Source organism: Saccostrea echinata, unplaced genomic scaffold (assembly GCF_033153115.1).
Source record: "Saccostrea echinata isolate AGI-Se365-2 ecotype Australia unplaced genomic scaffold, CSIRO_AGI_Sech_v1 ptg000050l, whole genome shotgun sequence".
NCBI classification, from domain to species: Eukaryota; Metazoa; Mollusca; class Bivalvia; order Ostreida; family Ostreidae; genus Saccostrea; species Saccostrea echinata.
In genome coordinates, this window is record NW_026889799.1 from 2,091,352 (window position 1) to 2,108,099 (window position 16,748).

Genomic DNA, 16,748 nt, shown 5'->3' on the forward strand with positions numbered 1-16,748 from the left:
TTAGTAGAGTATGCCAGGGCATCAACGATAGTTGGAAACGTGGGATAATTTGCATAACGGGCGAAGCCCGTTATGCATAAATTATCCCACGTTTCCAACTATCGTTGATGTCCCTGGCATACTCTACTAACTAGACAGTGATTCCTTATATTTCCATTTCATTTTGAAATAAATATGTAAATTTAGATTTTAAAAATGTAGACTAATAGATTTAAATTACACGAGGCCTCACATGTCAATTTCAATAGTCCCCGCCCACTGACGTCAAACACAAAGACAGCCGCACGAGAATTACATGCATATTAGGCCTTCTTAGCTACTGACCTTTCGCTTGGCAAAATTTGCATTCCTTTAGAATGATCGAGAAATCAACTCTCCTAACTTTCGCAGAGCTATCACAGAGAAAACAAATAGAAATGGAAATATATATATATATTTGTATTCATATTAACACCAATCATAATAGACTGTGTAGACGTGAGTGTTTTTCAAGTTTATACCCCAGAAAATTCCTGCCAAAGCTTTATTCTCCACAAAATAATCAGGAAATGTCTTGTGTTTTATGGATAAATTATAGGTGACAAGAAATTGATAAAATATTTCATGGCTGTAAATCATCTATGTGTATATGTGTACAGTAAGAACTGAACTGCTCTACAATTGTGGAAGGTGTCGATGAAGACTTGTCATTCTGGGTTCGATCTAAATTCGTAATTCACAAATAATAAAAAAAACTAATCATCCATTTACTTTTAATGAACTTTTGATGGAATTCTGAAAATAAAATCTCCCAAGATAAACAAATATATATAATTAAAGGTATTTAACCAAACACACAACAAAACAGCGGATTAAAATAAATGGACGGTCTGCATAGCAAATAAAATATATCTCATGAGTAAAATTTAACTTAGTGTATATGTAGGTATATGGAATGTGGCAAATAACAAATACATTGTATATATATACAACAAAAGAAGAAAAAAACAACGCTTCATGACAGCATAAAATTACTGTATATATGAATAAAAGTTATTATAAGCCAGTTTTCAACACCTTAGAAATTAAAACAAATTTTTAAGTCTGAGAACAGAAATTTTTTGATTAAAAAGACAAGGGACGAGAGACAATGTATAGTTAGCTTGATTGTGGTTATTTCCCTTTAAATAAGTCGATTCTGGATTGAATTCAGTTGTGTATATTTTTAAAAAAAATACTTTCTGTTGACTTATGGGTGTTACTGTACAAAGCTTATACTTCAGTATAATATAATGTTGGAGAAATGAAAAAAAAAATCACTAAGTGAAAACCTGCACACAGTGGTTTTACATATTTGAAGTTGTCAATTGTGACATCATCTACTGAAAACAATACAAATCTAAATAAAATTTTCTACATGTAAATTATATGCAATATTTGAAGTCCACACATTATAAAGTAATATTATGTCATACATATTTCTGTTTAAACCCTATTCATTCCAATAAACACCAAAATATACAAAATAAATATGAAAAGAGGATGCTTACTAGTCAGATCTTTCATTTAATAATCAAGCTCAAAGTTTTTGGTTTACATTAAACCAAATTAAAGATTTAGCTTTTATGTACAAGTCTTTCTACCCTGAATAACATGAAAAATTTGATCTTTATGCATGAAAATGAAGAAATCATTCTTAGGTAGAGAATAGCAAGGAAGACAAATTGTCACGGAAAAAAGAAGAACCAAAATGGACCCTAGCTCATTTGTAGTTCTGTTCTAAAACTTGAAGTGGAAATGAATCAGCAGTATTCAATATAACTTGGGTAAAAATTAGTTGAATAAATGAGATGGTTTAATAGTTGGATGATGATAGTTAATTGAACATTAGTTGAAAACAATAAATTTTGAACAATCAAACGAACAGTTCATGCTATACACAGTACGGTATATGTACATGTAATTACTCTTCAGATTTAAGTCAAACCCTTAAGCAACATTTCATATCAATGTATGTTCTTCACTTAAATATCAGGAATATCATATGAGCACCTTTGGTGTAAAAAAAACACTGAATTTATAATTAAATGCACCCATACTTTGAAGAACACAAAACCAATATGTTCATTTACAGATCAACAAAAACATTGTTTTATGTAATAACAAAACAAAAGATTTGCTGACAATGTGTGACAAAATAAATACACAGAAAAAAATACTGTTCTGATAATGTAAACAAAAATATAAATAAAAGATACACCATGTGCAAGATTAACAGTACAGTAAAATGATACTTAAAATTCCTTCCAGTAAAAGTCTTCACAACCTTTTGCAATATCAACAATTCCAAGTACAAAACGTAACAATTAACCTTGAATCCAGTAAACATATTAAATCATCGTAATGTGAACAAACACAGCGTGAGCACAACTTTCATAATATCCAAGAGCGACTCAATCTTGTAAAAGGTGTTTCCATAAATAATATATACATGCCCACTTGATTTCTGTGGATACATTTTACCCCTTTGTCACTCCTCAGTGGGCATGCCCATTCTGTTCACTAGCGACCTGAGCGTGGGATTTATACTTTGATTTGAAGTACAGGTATTTGTTTCCGATATCTGGGGGTTCTCCTACGATCAGTCTCTTATGTTCAAACACCTGTACGGGTCGGTGGTGGATCAAATAATGTTCCAGTGTATCCCAACCTCCTCCTACTCGTACCATAAGGTGACGATTCTTTAAGAACTATAACAGTAAAAGTTAACATGTAATTGATATTGTCTGTTAAGTCAAAATTCCATTCATTACAGCAACTCTTATTTTTAAAATTCTAAAATTCAGAGAGGAAATATGTGCGAGATTAAAATTTATTTAATGCTTTAAGACTCCAATAAAGGAATCGATGTGAGCTAATGAGCTTTTTTTCTCAATGTACCGTAAATTTCACTACTTACTCCTATCTGGACCACTTTCATGTACTGTATATTTTAGTACCTACCCGTATCTGGACCACTTTTCCAAAGATGAGGTATTTTCCTTCCCCTAGCTTCTTCACATGATCATGACATTTACAAAGAAAGGCAATTCTTCTGACCTGTTTATGATTGTAGAAAAATAATTACTAAAGATAATAATTCAATCACAATATTTCAAAATTATAATATAATCAATAAACTTCCATGAATTTCATTTTAAATGAAGACTAGAATACTCTTTTTATTTTATTCATATTTTTTCCTGATACATGTAAACATGATATATATTCAAGTAAAGTCATCTTTCTCCCTGCTTAATATATATTATTTTTTTCAGTATATGTATTTAGAAAATATTCACAAACCTTTGCTTAAAAGCTGATAAGTTTAAATATTGATTAGTGAAAGCACATTGAATACCAATTTTCTGATTATTTTCAGATGTATCAGTTTATTTACTTTCATGAAAACTCTGAACCAATTTGTGAGATAATTTCTTTAAATAAATTCACCAAAAATAGTGAAGGCAGTGGTAATCATAGCTAAAGCTCTGAAAGCACTTTTAAATTTTCCTAAAACACATGCATTGGCATTATGATTTGGTTAAATGTATGCTGTGTCCAGTTTCAATGCAAATAACACACTAATCATGAAAATCTACTTCATGCAACTTTCTTTACCATACAACTTTGTGTGTTCTCCTGCATATTTTAAACATTTTTGTTAAAAATATAAGCACTTGAATTTTACATATTATACATTATCATAATTATTCCTGACAACTTACCGAATCCTGAAATATTACAATTTATAACATCATTAATTCTGAGGTTAAATAAATGGTTCAGACTCTCCATAACTGACAACTTCTAGATGATGAATACAGATCCTGTCAATATGGATTTCATGTGTGGTCAGAATTGATATCATATTCATTTTCTTGATAATAGACTTGTCAGAAGGGGGAGGGTTTGAAAGCAGACCAGACAAAGCTTTCTGACCACCATCGAAAACAAACCTTTGTCAGAAGGGGAGGGGGTAGCAGACTGAAAGTGAACCAGACAAAGCTTTCTGGTCACCACCACAATCAAAGCTCTATGGCCTCCATCTTCTAAATAACAATTTCTATTTTGTTTGTTTTGGATTCAATAAATTGATGGGAATGTGAATGACAGTAAAGAGAGATAACTCGTAATTTCATTACAATATTGGAAGCATTAACTTCTTGATATGCCTAGGAAACTACTACTACAGAGTGATTGTACTGTTATGATGAACACTTGCTTCATATAAAACCATAGACAATTCCATCTCTCCCTGTATAGAATTGGACCATCAATACCATACAATACCATGAGAGTCAAATACTAACACCTAGAACCCTTTAACTCTTGGCAACATGACCTTTTACCAAACAATATCTTTTTCTACATTGATTTGCTAGCACACTACTGCTGCAGTACTAATATAAAGGACCCTAGTTTCTTAGGATGAGAGCAATACAGTAAGAACTAGAACCCTGGCACTGCATTAACAAGCCTCACCACCCCTCACCTCTGCATCAAGGTCAAATACATTTTCGGAGGTTGCTATGGGGATTACCTCAGCATCGAGACCTGTAGGTTTCTCTGGTTTCACCTCTGGAACCTCCTCTTCTTTCTCGATTTCCTTCTCCATCCGGATCAGATTCGGAGGATCCAGACCAAACTTATAGCCGATTCTGGCCAGCTCAAGAATGGTCATCAAAACAGACTTCTCTCCAGTGTGTGACACTAGGGGTACAAGAAAAGTTTCTGACTTAGTATTTTACTCTAACCACTTAGCAGTACATGTGTGTCACTTTTTAAAGGTATTGATAAATGTATCACATACTACTAATATATGTATCTATTTTTTATTTCTCATAATCAGTACTGTACTTATGTAGGCATTTAAATGATCACTTTCATTCAAATACAAGAGGCCCATGTGCCACAATGCTCACCTGAGCTACAATGGCCCTGCTTTTCTTCAGCAGCAGATTCTCCCCTCTCATTTTTTCTGACCAAGTGGTTTTTGATAAGATTTTTGAATGACCCAGGTATTTTTCACAATTTCTTGATTATCTCCCCTTGGAATAGCATGCTGCACTTCATTTTGAATAAACTTGAATCCCCTACACCAAAGGATACTCTGTTACCAAGTTTGGTTGAAATGGGCTCAGTGGTTTTGAACAAGAAGATGAAAACATGAAAAGGTGATAAAGACGACGACAGACAATGGACAAATTTTGATCAGAACCTTTGGCTGGGGTGAGCTTACCAGTAATTGATAAATTCTTGGTTTCTTTTCAACTCATCTGGGTAATAGTTTTGCGGATAAGAATGTTACATGTTCAATATAAAAACATTGTAAACCTTCTTATTTACTCCTGAGAGTGTATCTTTTAAGTTCATTGCATCACACGTCATACTGAACTTATGATTGATGGTAGGAAAAGATGAGTGAGCCCACTTTTTAATATGGCATCTTTCCCCAACTTCTTATAATACCTCAATGCTCTCCTACTTATTGGATTTGATTTCAATGTAAACTAAATATCCGTTTTTTTCATTACACCATAGGCCTGTTCAACAGAGCGAACGTTTGTGAGCGCTTGCCAAAATTCCTTATCCCTTCAACAGAAATGTTCACAAGTGCTCGCGAACACTCGCTCTGCTGAACAGGCCTCATTTGTATTGTACAGGTTAATCCATTACCTAGGTACTCTGTTTCAAACATCTGATCATCGGCCATTCCGTACGCTTTACACCAGTTAAGGAAGTTAGCCGTATTGTCTCTTGCAAACCAGCTTCCAGGAGTGGCATTTTTACGGTACTTCAATGAAACTTTGGGTAGGGGCTGTTACAATAAAAAAAAAGTTTATGCAACTCACAAATTTACATACACATGTGAATTCTTTTATCTATAAACATATATAAATTATACTTTGTCCTAATTCTCTCTGACACATTCTTGCATGTTATTAAATGACAAGGAAACAGTAGCCGTTTCTTAAGAAAACATTTTTTTTTTCTGAAAGACTCATGACTACCTTCTCATTTCTGATCTACATATATGCACATACTTTACTAATTATCAACAAAATTATTGTCTCTTCCCTTTTTGGATATTCACATACAGTGACAATTTCTCTATTTCATGCATAAACAAATGTAATCAAAATCTTCTAACATACCCACCACCTAATGCATTAATAAATACAAAGTTTCAAGTTAATCTTTCAAAATAAACCACATCTACTAACATATAAACATATACACCACCTACATTCAATGATTCTTAGGTTAAAGCCTTACAGTGTACCAAGCAATGTTGAGTGTTGCATGTCAAACCCATATAAGCATTTGCTCCAGTGTCAGTAATTATTACTATATAAAAATTACAACTCCACCTATGTTATAATGGCAAGATAAAACTTACAGTTCTTTTCAACTTATTCCATTAATTCCAACAATAAAAATCACTCTGTTGCAAAGAGAAAATGTAGCTTTCCTTCAAACTCATGAAAGCAGGCATTAATTTTGTTGGGGAAAATAAGAGTAAAAATAGATTAAAAGAGGTGGTTAACAATTTACTGTGTGCTGAGATTTAAGATTGAAAGAAGAATAAAGTAACTTAAAAAGATCATATTTATTTTCCAGTATGCCCCTATTTTACAAAAAAAAAAGGAAAGAAAGAAAAAAGAAAAGAAAGTAAAAAAAAGAAAAGAAAATGCTCATTTCAGTTTTAGCTCAATCAGCTTGTCTTGTTCTAAATTATAAGCTTGATAGAGAAACATCTGTATTGATTAGCTTACATACGTACTGAATAAGATGCAAAAACCATCATACCAAATACCTGGCACTTGCATGTCCATTAATAACTTTTACCAAAATTAGATAAATAGGATAACACATGTAGAGCACATTAATGAAAATAAATCTGCTTTCAATTTTTCTACATTTGTAATATTCTAAATTGTCATTTCTATTTAATGAAAGGTTGTCAATATCTGCCTTTTACAGTGAGTTATTAAGACTCTCTCCATACAAACATGTTGTATACATGTACCCTAGCATACATCCCCCATTAGCAAATTATTATTATAGCAAATAGAAACAATATAATCTCAAAAATCATAATCAAAGAACTAATTAGCCCCACTGTGTTAATTAGCACTAGTGCCTACCTCTGTGTAGCTTCCGTCTCGGACACACTCTTCTGCTTTCCCCTGGATTAGTTTGGCCAGATTACACAAATGTACTCCATTATCAAGAACATCCATAAAATTGTCTGTTGATATATCAATACCTGAATGATAATAATAAATAATAATAATAAATCAAGTACTAGTATGTATAAAATCATGATATTAATTTAAATTATACATTTTATAAGACTTTATAGGAAATTTCCAGTAAAGTAACTAGATGCAAAGTAAGACCTAAGTCCAGCATGTACATAATCAAAAAAAAAAAAAATTGAGACACCGGTGAATGGATGCATCAATAGCATCTTAATTCTCACTGCAGGTCTTTCCCACAAGCTTGGGAAAAAAAAAAAAAAAACCTTGAATGTTTTTACATCACCAGATGTTCAAGTTTTATACAAAACATAGTTGCTTTTTATTTTTTAAAGTATTGAATAGACAAAACTGAGTGTCCCTTCTGTAGTATATTTTAGGTAAATTTTTCACAACCAATGAAGTTAATTTTAAGCTCCATACTCTACAGATAAGAGGTCTTCCTACATTTATTTCAATGTTTATGAGAAGGGGGGTTGTCATGAATGCCTACATAACATATTCAAAGTTATTTTTCCGCTCGTCAGAAAGGCCCAAGAAGTTGCATTTGTGGATGTATGGAGATAGAGAGGTTATTCCCATTAAAGACCTGTAGTCATCAGGTGACCAGACACTAACCAAGAGTCCTTGCAATCCACTCAGCCAGGTCCTCTTTGATTGGCTTCAGACTTTCCTCCTGTAAAACAGCAAGCTTCTGGGACACATGACACTCCTCTTCCTCTTTAGGGGCTCCATTGGTTGTCAATCTAGGATCAAGCCCTGCCTCTGGGCGGGACAATCCCGCCTCTCTAACAGTCGTCATGGTAATCTTTATGTTCTTGCCATCTAAAATATATTAAATCTTATTCATGAAATATTCAAACTGTTGAATTAATTTTAATAATTTTTTTAGGGCAGCAATGTACAAATTTCACAAAATTGAATTCTTAATTGCATTTTCTGAATTTGAATTGAGAAGTAGCAGATCTTTGAAATTAAATTTTATATACATGTAGTATTCCAGTCCATATTTTTTTTCCTTTTCAAAAGCATTTTGATCATTTTTGATTCAGAAATATAGTTGCAAAAAAGAGAAAATAGGATAACTGCAAAAAATGACTGACCAAAATTTTCCTTTTAAAGACTATCAGTATATAATATACATGTATATATACATGTGAATATTGATTGACACATGATTTTCATTGATCTAAAGAAGATCCACTTCCTTACTTCCAAGTATCAAATACTAACAAGATGTATTTGTGAAACACTGATACCCCCATGACAACTCATTGCCATGGTTATAAAGTTTTTCAAATGTAGGTCACACTCTTTAGGTAAGGTTCTTGTCAAAAGGAATACACCCATATAAAATATAAGCCCTAGCACCAACCATTTGAATATTATGGCCAAGGTTAAAGTTTTTCATGTGTAAAACTCCAAGGTCAAGAGGTCAAAAATATTGGTACCCAAAGATCTTGAAATACATGTGTGAAACATGAAAGTGCTAGCACCAACTGTGTAAAAGCTATGGTCAAGGTTAAAGTTTGGTAAATTTTTCAAATCTGGGACAAACTCCAAGGTCAAGAGGTCACATACATTGGTACCCAAAGAAAGGAATAGATGTGTCAAATATGAAAGCCCTAGCACCAACTGTATGAAAGAAATGACCAAGATAAGTTTGGTAAAATTTTCAAAATATTAATGTGGGACGAACTCCAAGATCAAGAGGTCAAATATGTTGGTACCCAAAGAAAGGTCTTTTCACATTTTAGAATACATTCATGTACATGTATCAAATATGAAAGCCCTAGCACCAACGATTCAAAAGTTATGGGCAAGGTTAATGATTTTGCAGACAGACGTACAGCTTGACAAATAGACAGAAGGACAAATCAAAACTATACATGCCCCCAATCTTCAATTATTAAGGGGGCATAAAAACTTCCTCCACAGATGCTGTCAACTGAATTTCAGATAAGATTGGTCCCTTTTTATTAAAATTCCATTCTCTGCCTACTCTGTCGCTTCTAAACAAAACTTCCAGGAATGATTTTATGTCAAGTACACAGGAATGAGGACACACAAAGTATTGCTATTTGCTGCAAATAATCGTGCACTGCCTTACTCAATTAAAGGCCTATAGCCTTGATGATATTCTTTGATGTGTGACAATGAATAGCAACAAAAAATGTATAGGCAACTTAGGTAAAGGTTATCAAAATCAGGTCTGACACATCAATTGGTTTTTTCCCCATTAAATATGTCCGTATCAAACCAGTAATTCAAATCATATCAGTCCAACACATGTTGTACATGGACTTACAATCATTTTATTTTGTTTACTGCAGATTTTGAAGAAAATATTTGCTTAGGATTTAAATTTTCTTTTACCCTTTACTTATAGAATTACAATATGCAAATCCAGTAAGTTACATTAATAGTAACAGTCATTTAAAAGATAATACTAAGATTACTTCCTTTCTACAACCTACATGATTTATGAAAATTTTCAGATCCATATTTTAACCTACATGTACATGTATGTTCCCTGCATTAGGATATATAAAAGGAGAATTCTATCTGAGATTGTGAATGTTATTTTTAGTCCTCTTTCTTTCTACTCAAGTGACACACAGTGACCTGTGTAAATACACTCGAGTTTAAATTTTTCAGACCTTTTAAATTAAAGTTTGAAATTCTTAATTCCTCTGCTATACACCATTTCTATCGTTTGTTCCCATGCATTTCTATCAGGCCTGAGAAGGTCTTGTCTATGTTTAAATAACTAAATATGTTTCAATTACATTGTTTACCCATAATAATTTGTTGAATTGTTCAAGTTCACTGAGTTGGTATTTATTTATTGAAATAAGTTTCATTGCTGATTGTTGAACCCATGCTTCATGTGCATACCTACACATACATAGATTTTAGCTTACACACTTTACTTAGACCTTAATAACTAGATACATCAAGTTCATAAAATATATGGTAAGACATGCAAGATAACACTAATGTGTAAGCATCATATTACAGGGACTATGATCATAATGATGAATTCAAGTTTTAAAGTTTCTTTAAGAAAACAGACAGCACAAGGACATATTGACAATGACTGAAGAAAAGGACACAGGTATCATTAGCTGTGCACTTTTAACCTTTCAGTGAAAATATACCTAGGAAAATTTAGAAAAACACCAAATATCACACACACACAATAAAGGTTTATCATTTACCCATGATCATCTTGATGGAAAAATCCAGCTTTCCTTTTGAAAATAAATCCTCATACACCATCTGAATTTAAACTCTTACTGCAACACATGATGTCATGATGTCTTCAATGTTCAAATCTGTTTGGCTATTAATGGGTTCTACAGATTCTTTAACCGAATAAGGATAAAAATAAACACTTTTCCGTAATCACATTATCTCGTTGGCGGCACCTGTTCTATTTACTTACAAAATAAAAATTGGCAACTTATCTGGCCAACAAAAAGTCACAATGGCTTGATGACGTTACCACTATAGTTCACAAGATTTCACACTTAGACGTCATTCATTGTGTGTTTGATAAACTGAGAAAATACCGTAATCCACTACGAAATGTTCTTATTTTGTTTCTACCTAGCATATTATTATCACTGATTAAAGGCCTTGTATGGCACCTGGGATAATATATAAATAGGTCTGTAAACTAAATCAACCCTGATTCGATTTACTGACCCAAACTTTCATACAAATGCTACATGTATACTGGCCTGGATTACCTGATTATATTGCATCCATTTATTTTTTTTTCTCTATGAATTCAAAATAAATGTAAACTAAAAGCTTACTTTCCCCCCTTCTATCAATATCTTTCACACACCTTGTTTATCTCATCTTTGTACTTTTTATACAAATTAGGAAGACTGGCCAAGGACACATATTAATTTCAAGTCACAACTTTTAACCTAAAACTGTTTGTGAAAGATAGGAATTAAATACTATATCTAGAGGATTATTTCTCCTTCACCATCTCAGCCCAATCAGCTGTGCACTACTGACTAGTGTTAGGGAAAACATAATGTCATCGAGTTAAGAGGTGTATGAATGTCAATAAATTGACTCTCAATAGCTCAATGGTTAGAGCAAAAGAGGCACTGGGTTTGAGTCCTTGTTGAGACTTCATTTTTCACCACCTGTAACATTGTTTTGGCACCCTGTGTACAAAACCCACTATTCCCTACGAACATGCCTTGCAGCATTTCCTTACGATATTTCATAGAATTCTGAGATGAATTTCAACAGCCAGGGTGGGGGGTGGGGGTATGTCGTATGTCACTGAGTTAACAAATGTGTGAATAAATCAGTCAGCATACCAGGTCTCAATAGCTTATGATTATAAATGAAACAGGGTGAATTTGTATTTATATCATTTAAATATACGTTTGACGAATTCCTATTGTGGACGCCACGTACTGAAATAAAAACAGAGAAAATTCGGTGAAAAAAATAATGAGCACATTTTAACAAACTTTTCTAAAAGTTATTAAAAGTGTCTAAAAATTTGTGTTGAAGATCGATATTTGTTCCACAGTCAAATTATTATTCCGGTTTCAGTTTAATTTTATTTCTTGTACGCGAGCACTACCACTGTCTAAGTTAAGTTCTGCAATTCTACTGCCTTCTGCCAGAGTATTTGTACAACGAAACTCCCACGTTCAGCATATTGGAGACAATTCTTAAGTTGTTGGAAGAAAATCCTGCAAAGCACTCATTTTTTTTTTTACTGAAATGAAATAATAAAATCATATGTTTACCTTTAGAGAAAGTCAAATGAAATCAAACTCATGAAACTGCCTTCGACCAAACGACCATGTAAACAAATCCAGTTGACTTCCGTAAATGTTATCAAGCAATTTGATTGGCTTACCCTTTTCATTATAATCCAACCAAAAGACACGTATTAGGATCATGACTCTCTTTCTCTCTCTCCCCCCTCTCTCTCTCTCTCTCTCTCTCAAAATTGAGTTCTTTATTTCAGAATTTAACCTCACCTCATATCGTGGGGTTCAATTATTTATTTAAATGATCAGGGATTTACATATATACGTCTCTGCTGAAATTTAATTGAAGTTATTTTAATTATATAGGCCTATATATACATTCACCTTGAAAATCTGTTGAAATAAGATAGATTATTTTTAGTACGTGTAAATGTGAGGCAGCAAATACATAAAAAGAGCCTCGCCATGATTTAGTTGTGTAAAGATTTTTTTGAATGAAATTATTAGTTGGATAAAAGGTCTCAGGCGTTTTTTGCTGACGGTACTTTTTTTTTTTTTTTTTTTTTTTTTGCAATATTGGACAATTAAGAACAGGGGCGGAATAAGCCAAGAAAAATGCCTATTAAGTTGTAATGTTCTACAAATACTGGTATACGATTTTATTTTATAACTTTTGCCGAAAGATTTTTCCGCAACAAAATTATTTTAAAAATGTAATAACTTCAAACATATTTAAAAATAATTAAGAACTGCATGACATTGATCAGTTGATACAAATTTTAAGTTCACTAATAAATTGAACTTGATTTTTATGCACTTGCTTGAAGCTAACTGCTGAAAGCATTTCCCATGTCTGCCCCCTTTCTTTATCCATTAGGCTGAAGTTTTTATTTTGATTTGAGGGAGGGTGGAGTTAACTAGGTTATTCTTAAATTAAACTATACGTATAAAACATATGTTGTAAAAGTTGTTTTTATTTTATGTAAGAAGCAGGTTTGTGTCCCGAATGGATTTATTCTTATCATCAAACATAAAGTTACTGTTTTTTATAGCACCCTGCATAAAAAGTGAAAGTCACAGGTCCTTCGGATATGACATTAAACGTAGGTCCTATGCCACGACAGGCGTTTGAAAGATAAAAAAAAAATCATGGGTGGATCTAGAAGGGATCGGGGGAAGAGTCTCTTAGGATTTTCAGAGATGTTAAATTTCTCTGTAAAAGTAACCCCCCAAAAAATGACCTTGGATACCCCAAGGAAACACGGACCCCTTTTAAACGGTAAGGAGAGTTCGTCACTTACCTGAATACGTCTTATTCACTTTATATATCACTTGAAAATATTATATTTTAATGTATTATTTGCATGCATGACATATTGTTATATAGAAGGAGAGGAAGTTGCAAGAACTTGTTTCCAATCCTTTTGATTAATTCAATAAAATATGTTCAAAACATTTACCTGAAGAAAAATTGACTTATTGGAAAGTGTCTTTTCCTAAAACACCCACACACCTCCACGAAATAGGATTTTGAGCTTTTGGCAAATTGCTTATTTTTTTATTTATATATATTTATTTCATTTTTTTCAATTTCTATTTAATTATTTTATTTACTTCTTTATCACAAACTTTCTGAGTCTGACATTTTTGTGAATCCTTCTGGAAAAATTCCTAAATCGGCACCTGGAACCCTCATTTGCTCAATTAATGATCTGAGTGTCGAGTATTGGTGCTCTTCGCCGGTATTTGGTTACGTTTCACCTGAATGAAAAATTCTCGCAAAGGACGTAAAACAAAAAGCACGCAATTAATCGCACATTGATCCTGGTTTGCAGCTGGAACGAAAACAATTAAAACCCAACCGTTTTTTGCGATGATAGCAGAAATAATTTGATTTGGGCTTTGGATATTTTTTCCTTGTCAATTATATTTCATATGGTATACATGTACGAGCCATATCCTCCCATGCAGTCGTTGCACTGTTATCGCCTTTCCCCATGCATTTGAACGTTAACCTACTAGCGTCCCTCCCACCTCGATCTGGAAAAGGCTTCTTAATTCTACAAGAACTTTGTTCTTACGCATGTGTGGGTGTACATACTGAATGATTTAAATAAAGGTATATAAGTTTTTATCTTGATAAGATAAATTTACTATTATTTATCTTTGCAGATTGCTACGACACCTTCATTTGCTAAAATGTATCGTCAGTGTACTTTTTTTCCTGTTACATGTTCATTGCTTTGTACATGTAACTGCCCAATCTTCTACAACCCTCAAATCTTATCACGGAGGCGACGCAACTCTTCTTCGCACTATTCAGGATGAGATTAACATTCTAAAACTGGAACACTCTTCAACTCTACATCAACTCTCATCAACATTGAATCAACTGTCATCTACTCTGTCACAAATTGCCGATTTACAACACGGACAGAACGTACTGCGGGAGGAGCTGAAGAAGGAACGTAACTTCCGCCTCCGACTGGAATCTCAGAATTGTGTATGTAACAGTTCTTCACAAAACAGTAGTGAGCTTCCTGATTCCAGTATACAGCAAGTAAAAGAAACGATAACATTTAATCTGGAACTGGATATGAAAGAACAGAAAGAAATCATTATGGGTGAAATATCCAGCTTGAAAGCTAAGACTGGGACCATGGCAATGACAATTTCTGGTTTGGTGTCCTCAGGTAGGGCGAATACATTATTTTAACATGCCAAAAAGTTCTGGGACCTGAAATTGTTGGGTGGGGTGTCTGCTTTTGGATTTTCACAATTATAAGTAATTAACGGCATACATGTATGCCTCCAACAAACATATCAAATAGTTTCTTTATTTCCCAAAGGGTATACTTGTCTTAAGATTTATTTTTTTTTTTATTGAAACCTACACTTTTTAAGACATTTTGAGGTTTCTTTCATATATAAATAAAAATAAACAGACAGACAGAAAACAAATGATAGATCTAGGCTAAAAGTTAAAGTTGGGGGGGGGGGGGTAATAATTTTGGGTCAAAATTTTGATTGAAATATACAGGAGAAAAATCCTTTTATTTAATCTTCTAAAAGAACAGCAAGTCTAAAGTAAGTCATGTCAGCGTTATGGCCAACGTGCTTCTTGTTTGGTTTTATAATGTGATAAAACAAACTTCCAACTGCTCTAATCGGTATTAACGGCCGCGACTGACCTAAGTCGATAAAAATAGGTAGCAACTGTTCCTTCGCCAAGCGCTCGGCACTTAGAAGTGAAAGTTGCGGTCCTTCAGATGAGACCTTAAAAACCGAGGCCCCGTGTCCGGTAGGCGTTGGCACGATATAGAATTTACCCTCACTGCTCAATGGCCCTGAGTGCCGAGTAAAGGTCTAAATTTGAAGCCCTTCACCGGTTTATGGTGACCTCTCTATATGATTGAAAAATTCTCGAATGGGACGTAAAATAACATACAATCAATCAATCAATCCAACTGCTCTATCCGAGTTCCTTTATACGTATTTAAAATAGATATGATTAATCATGACTTTTCTGTTCTTGAAAGAAGATATTCCCTTTATATGCATACCCCATGTAAAAAGTTGATCCCCTATTGTGGCCCAACCTTGCCCGAGGGATGATTTTAACAAACTGAATCTACACTACATGTATGTCAAGAAGTTTTAACTAAAGTTTCATCTTTTCTGGTTCAGTTAGTCTTGCAAAGAATTAAGATTTTTTTAATAGCCCAACTGTATTATAATTGTATTTTCTTGATTATCTCCCCTCAGAAGAAAGTGTGGTCTTAATTTGAACTAATTTGAATCCCCATCCCCAAGGATAATTTGTGTCAAGTTTGTTTGAAATTAACCCAGTAGCTCTAGACACGAGAATTGTAAAAAGTTTACGACGACGACAGCGGCACCGACAGACAAAGGACAAATTTCGATCAGAAAAGCTCACTTACATTGAGCATTCAACTCAGTTGAGCTATGAAAGAAAAAAAAATGATTTTAGCATGCACATTGTTTTAAATAGTTTCAGATATCCAGAAGCAGATCTATTTTTCTGCAGGAACAGTTCGGGACGTTAACAAACAATGGAGGCCACAAGAGAAAATTGTATTTCCACACGTGACAAGTAATGTTGGGGGAGGATATGATGCAGATTCCAGTTTGTTTACCGTACCACAAAATGGCGTCTATGTGTTATATTGTTCCCTAGCCACGCATTCCAACGGAATGATTGCTAAGATGGTAAAAAATGGCAACCCTCTTCTTGGAATTGCAGCTTCTGCAATTGATGGTCAAGTTGATACAGGGAATAATTTAGTTGTGATACACGTTCAGCAAGGAGACAGGGTGTGGATACAACATCACATGGGAGCGTTTATGTGGACAATGGATGATGCTCCTCTGTCAACATTTTCAGGATTTCTTCTTCACTAAGAGAGAGATATTGGAGCATTCCGTATCTTCCTTTTACACCCCGTAGATTTTGTGTACTTCTTTGAAAGACAAAGACACAGGGTGCATGGGCTATTGGTATAATTATAAATAAGATGAAAATGCCTGACGATTTGCAATCCTCTATTTTTATTGGGACGGGCAGTATCAGGGAAAAGGCCAAGGGACAACCCCCAAAAGGTTATCAAAAATTTGTATTTAAAGACACAATGATAATTGACAAAATGTAATTTAAGCAACTGGTGTACGTCATCATGAGTTACTTATG

General features: G+C 33.6%; 2 protein-coding genes across 2 annotated transcripts; one reads left to right on the forward strand and one right to left on the reverse strand.

Moving 5' to 3' along the window:
* Window positions 1-750: 750 nt before the first annotated feature.
* Window positions 751-12,143, reverse strand: LOC133203421 (growth arrest-specific protein 2-like). The gene is made up of 7 exons (XM_061339201.1): window positions 12,074-12,143; window positions 7,902-8,108; window positions 7,170-7,291; window positions 5,698-5,839; window positions 4,562-4,731; window positions 2,983-3,078; window positions 751-2,729 (listed from the first exon to the last, which is right to left on the reverse strand). The coding sequence occupies exons 2-7, from the start codon at window positions 8,083-8,085 to the stop codon at window positions 2,517-2,519; spliced, it is 927 nt and encodes a 308-aa protein (XP_061195185.1). The 5' UTR covers window positions 8,086-8,108; window positions 12,074-12,143; the 3' UTR covers window positions 751-2,516.
* On the forward strand, window positions 9,682-16,462 carry LOC133203386 (uncharacterized). Its single transcript, XM_061339178.1, has 3 exons — window positions 9,682-9,692; window positions 14,213-14,733; window positions 16,053-16,462. Exons 1-3 carry the CDS (start codon window positions 9,682-9,684, stop codon window positions 16,460-16,462), a joined length of 942 nt encoding a protein of 313 aa, XP_061195162.1.
* The last annotated feature ends 286 nt before the right edge of the window (window positions 16,463-16,748 follow it).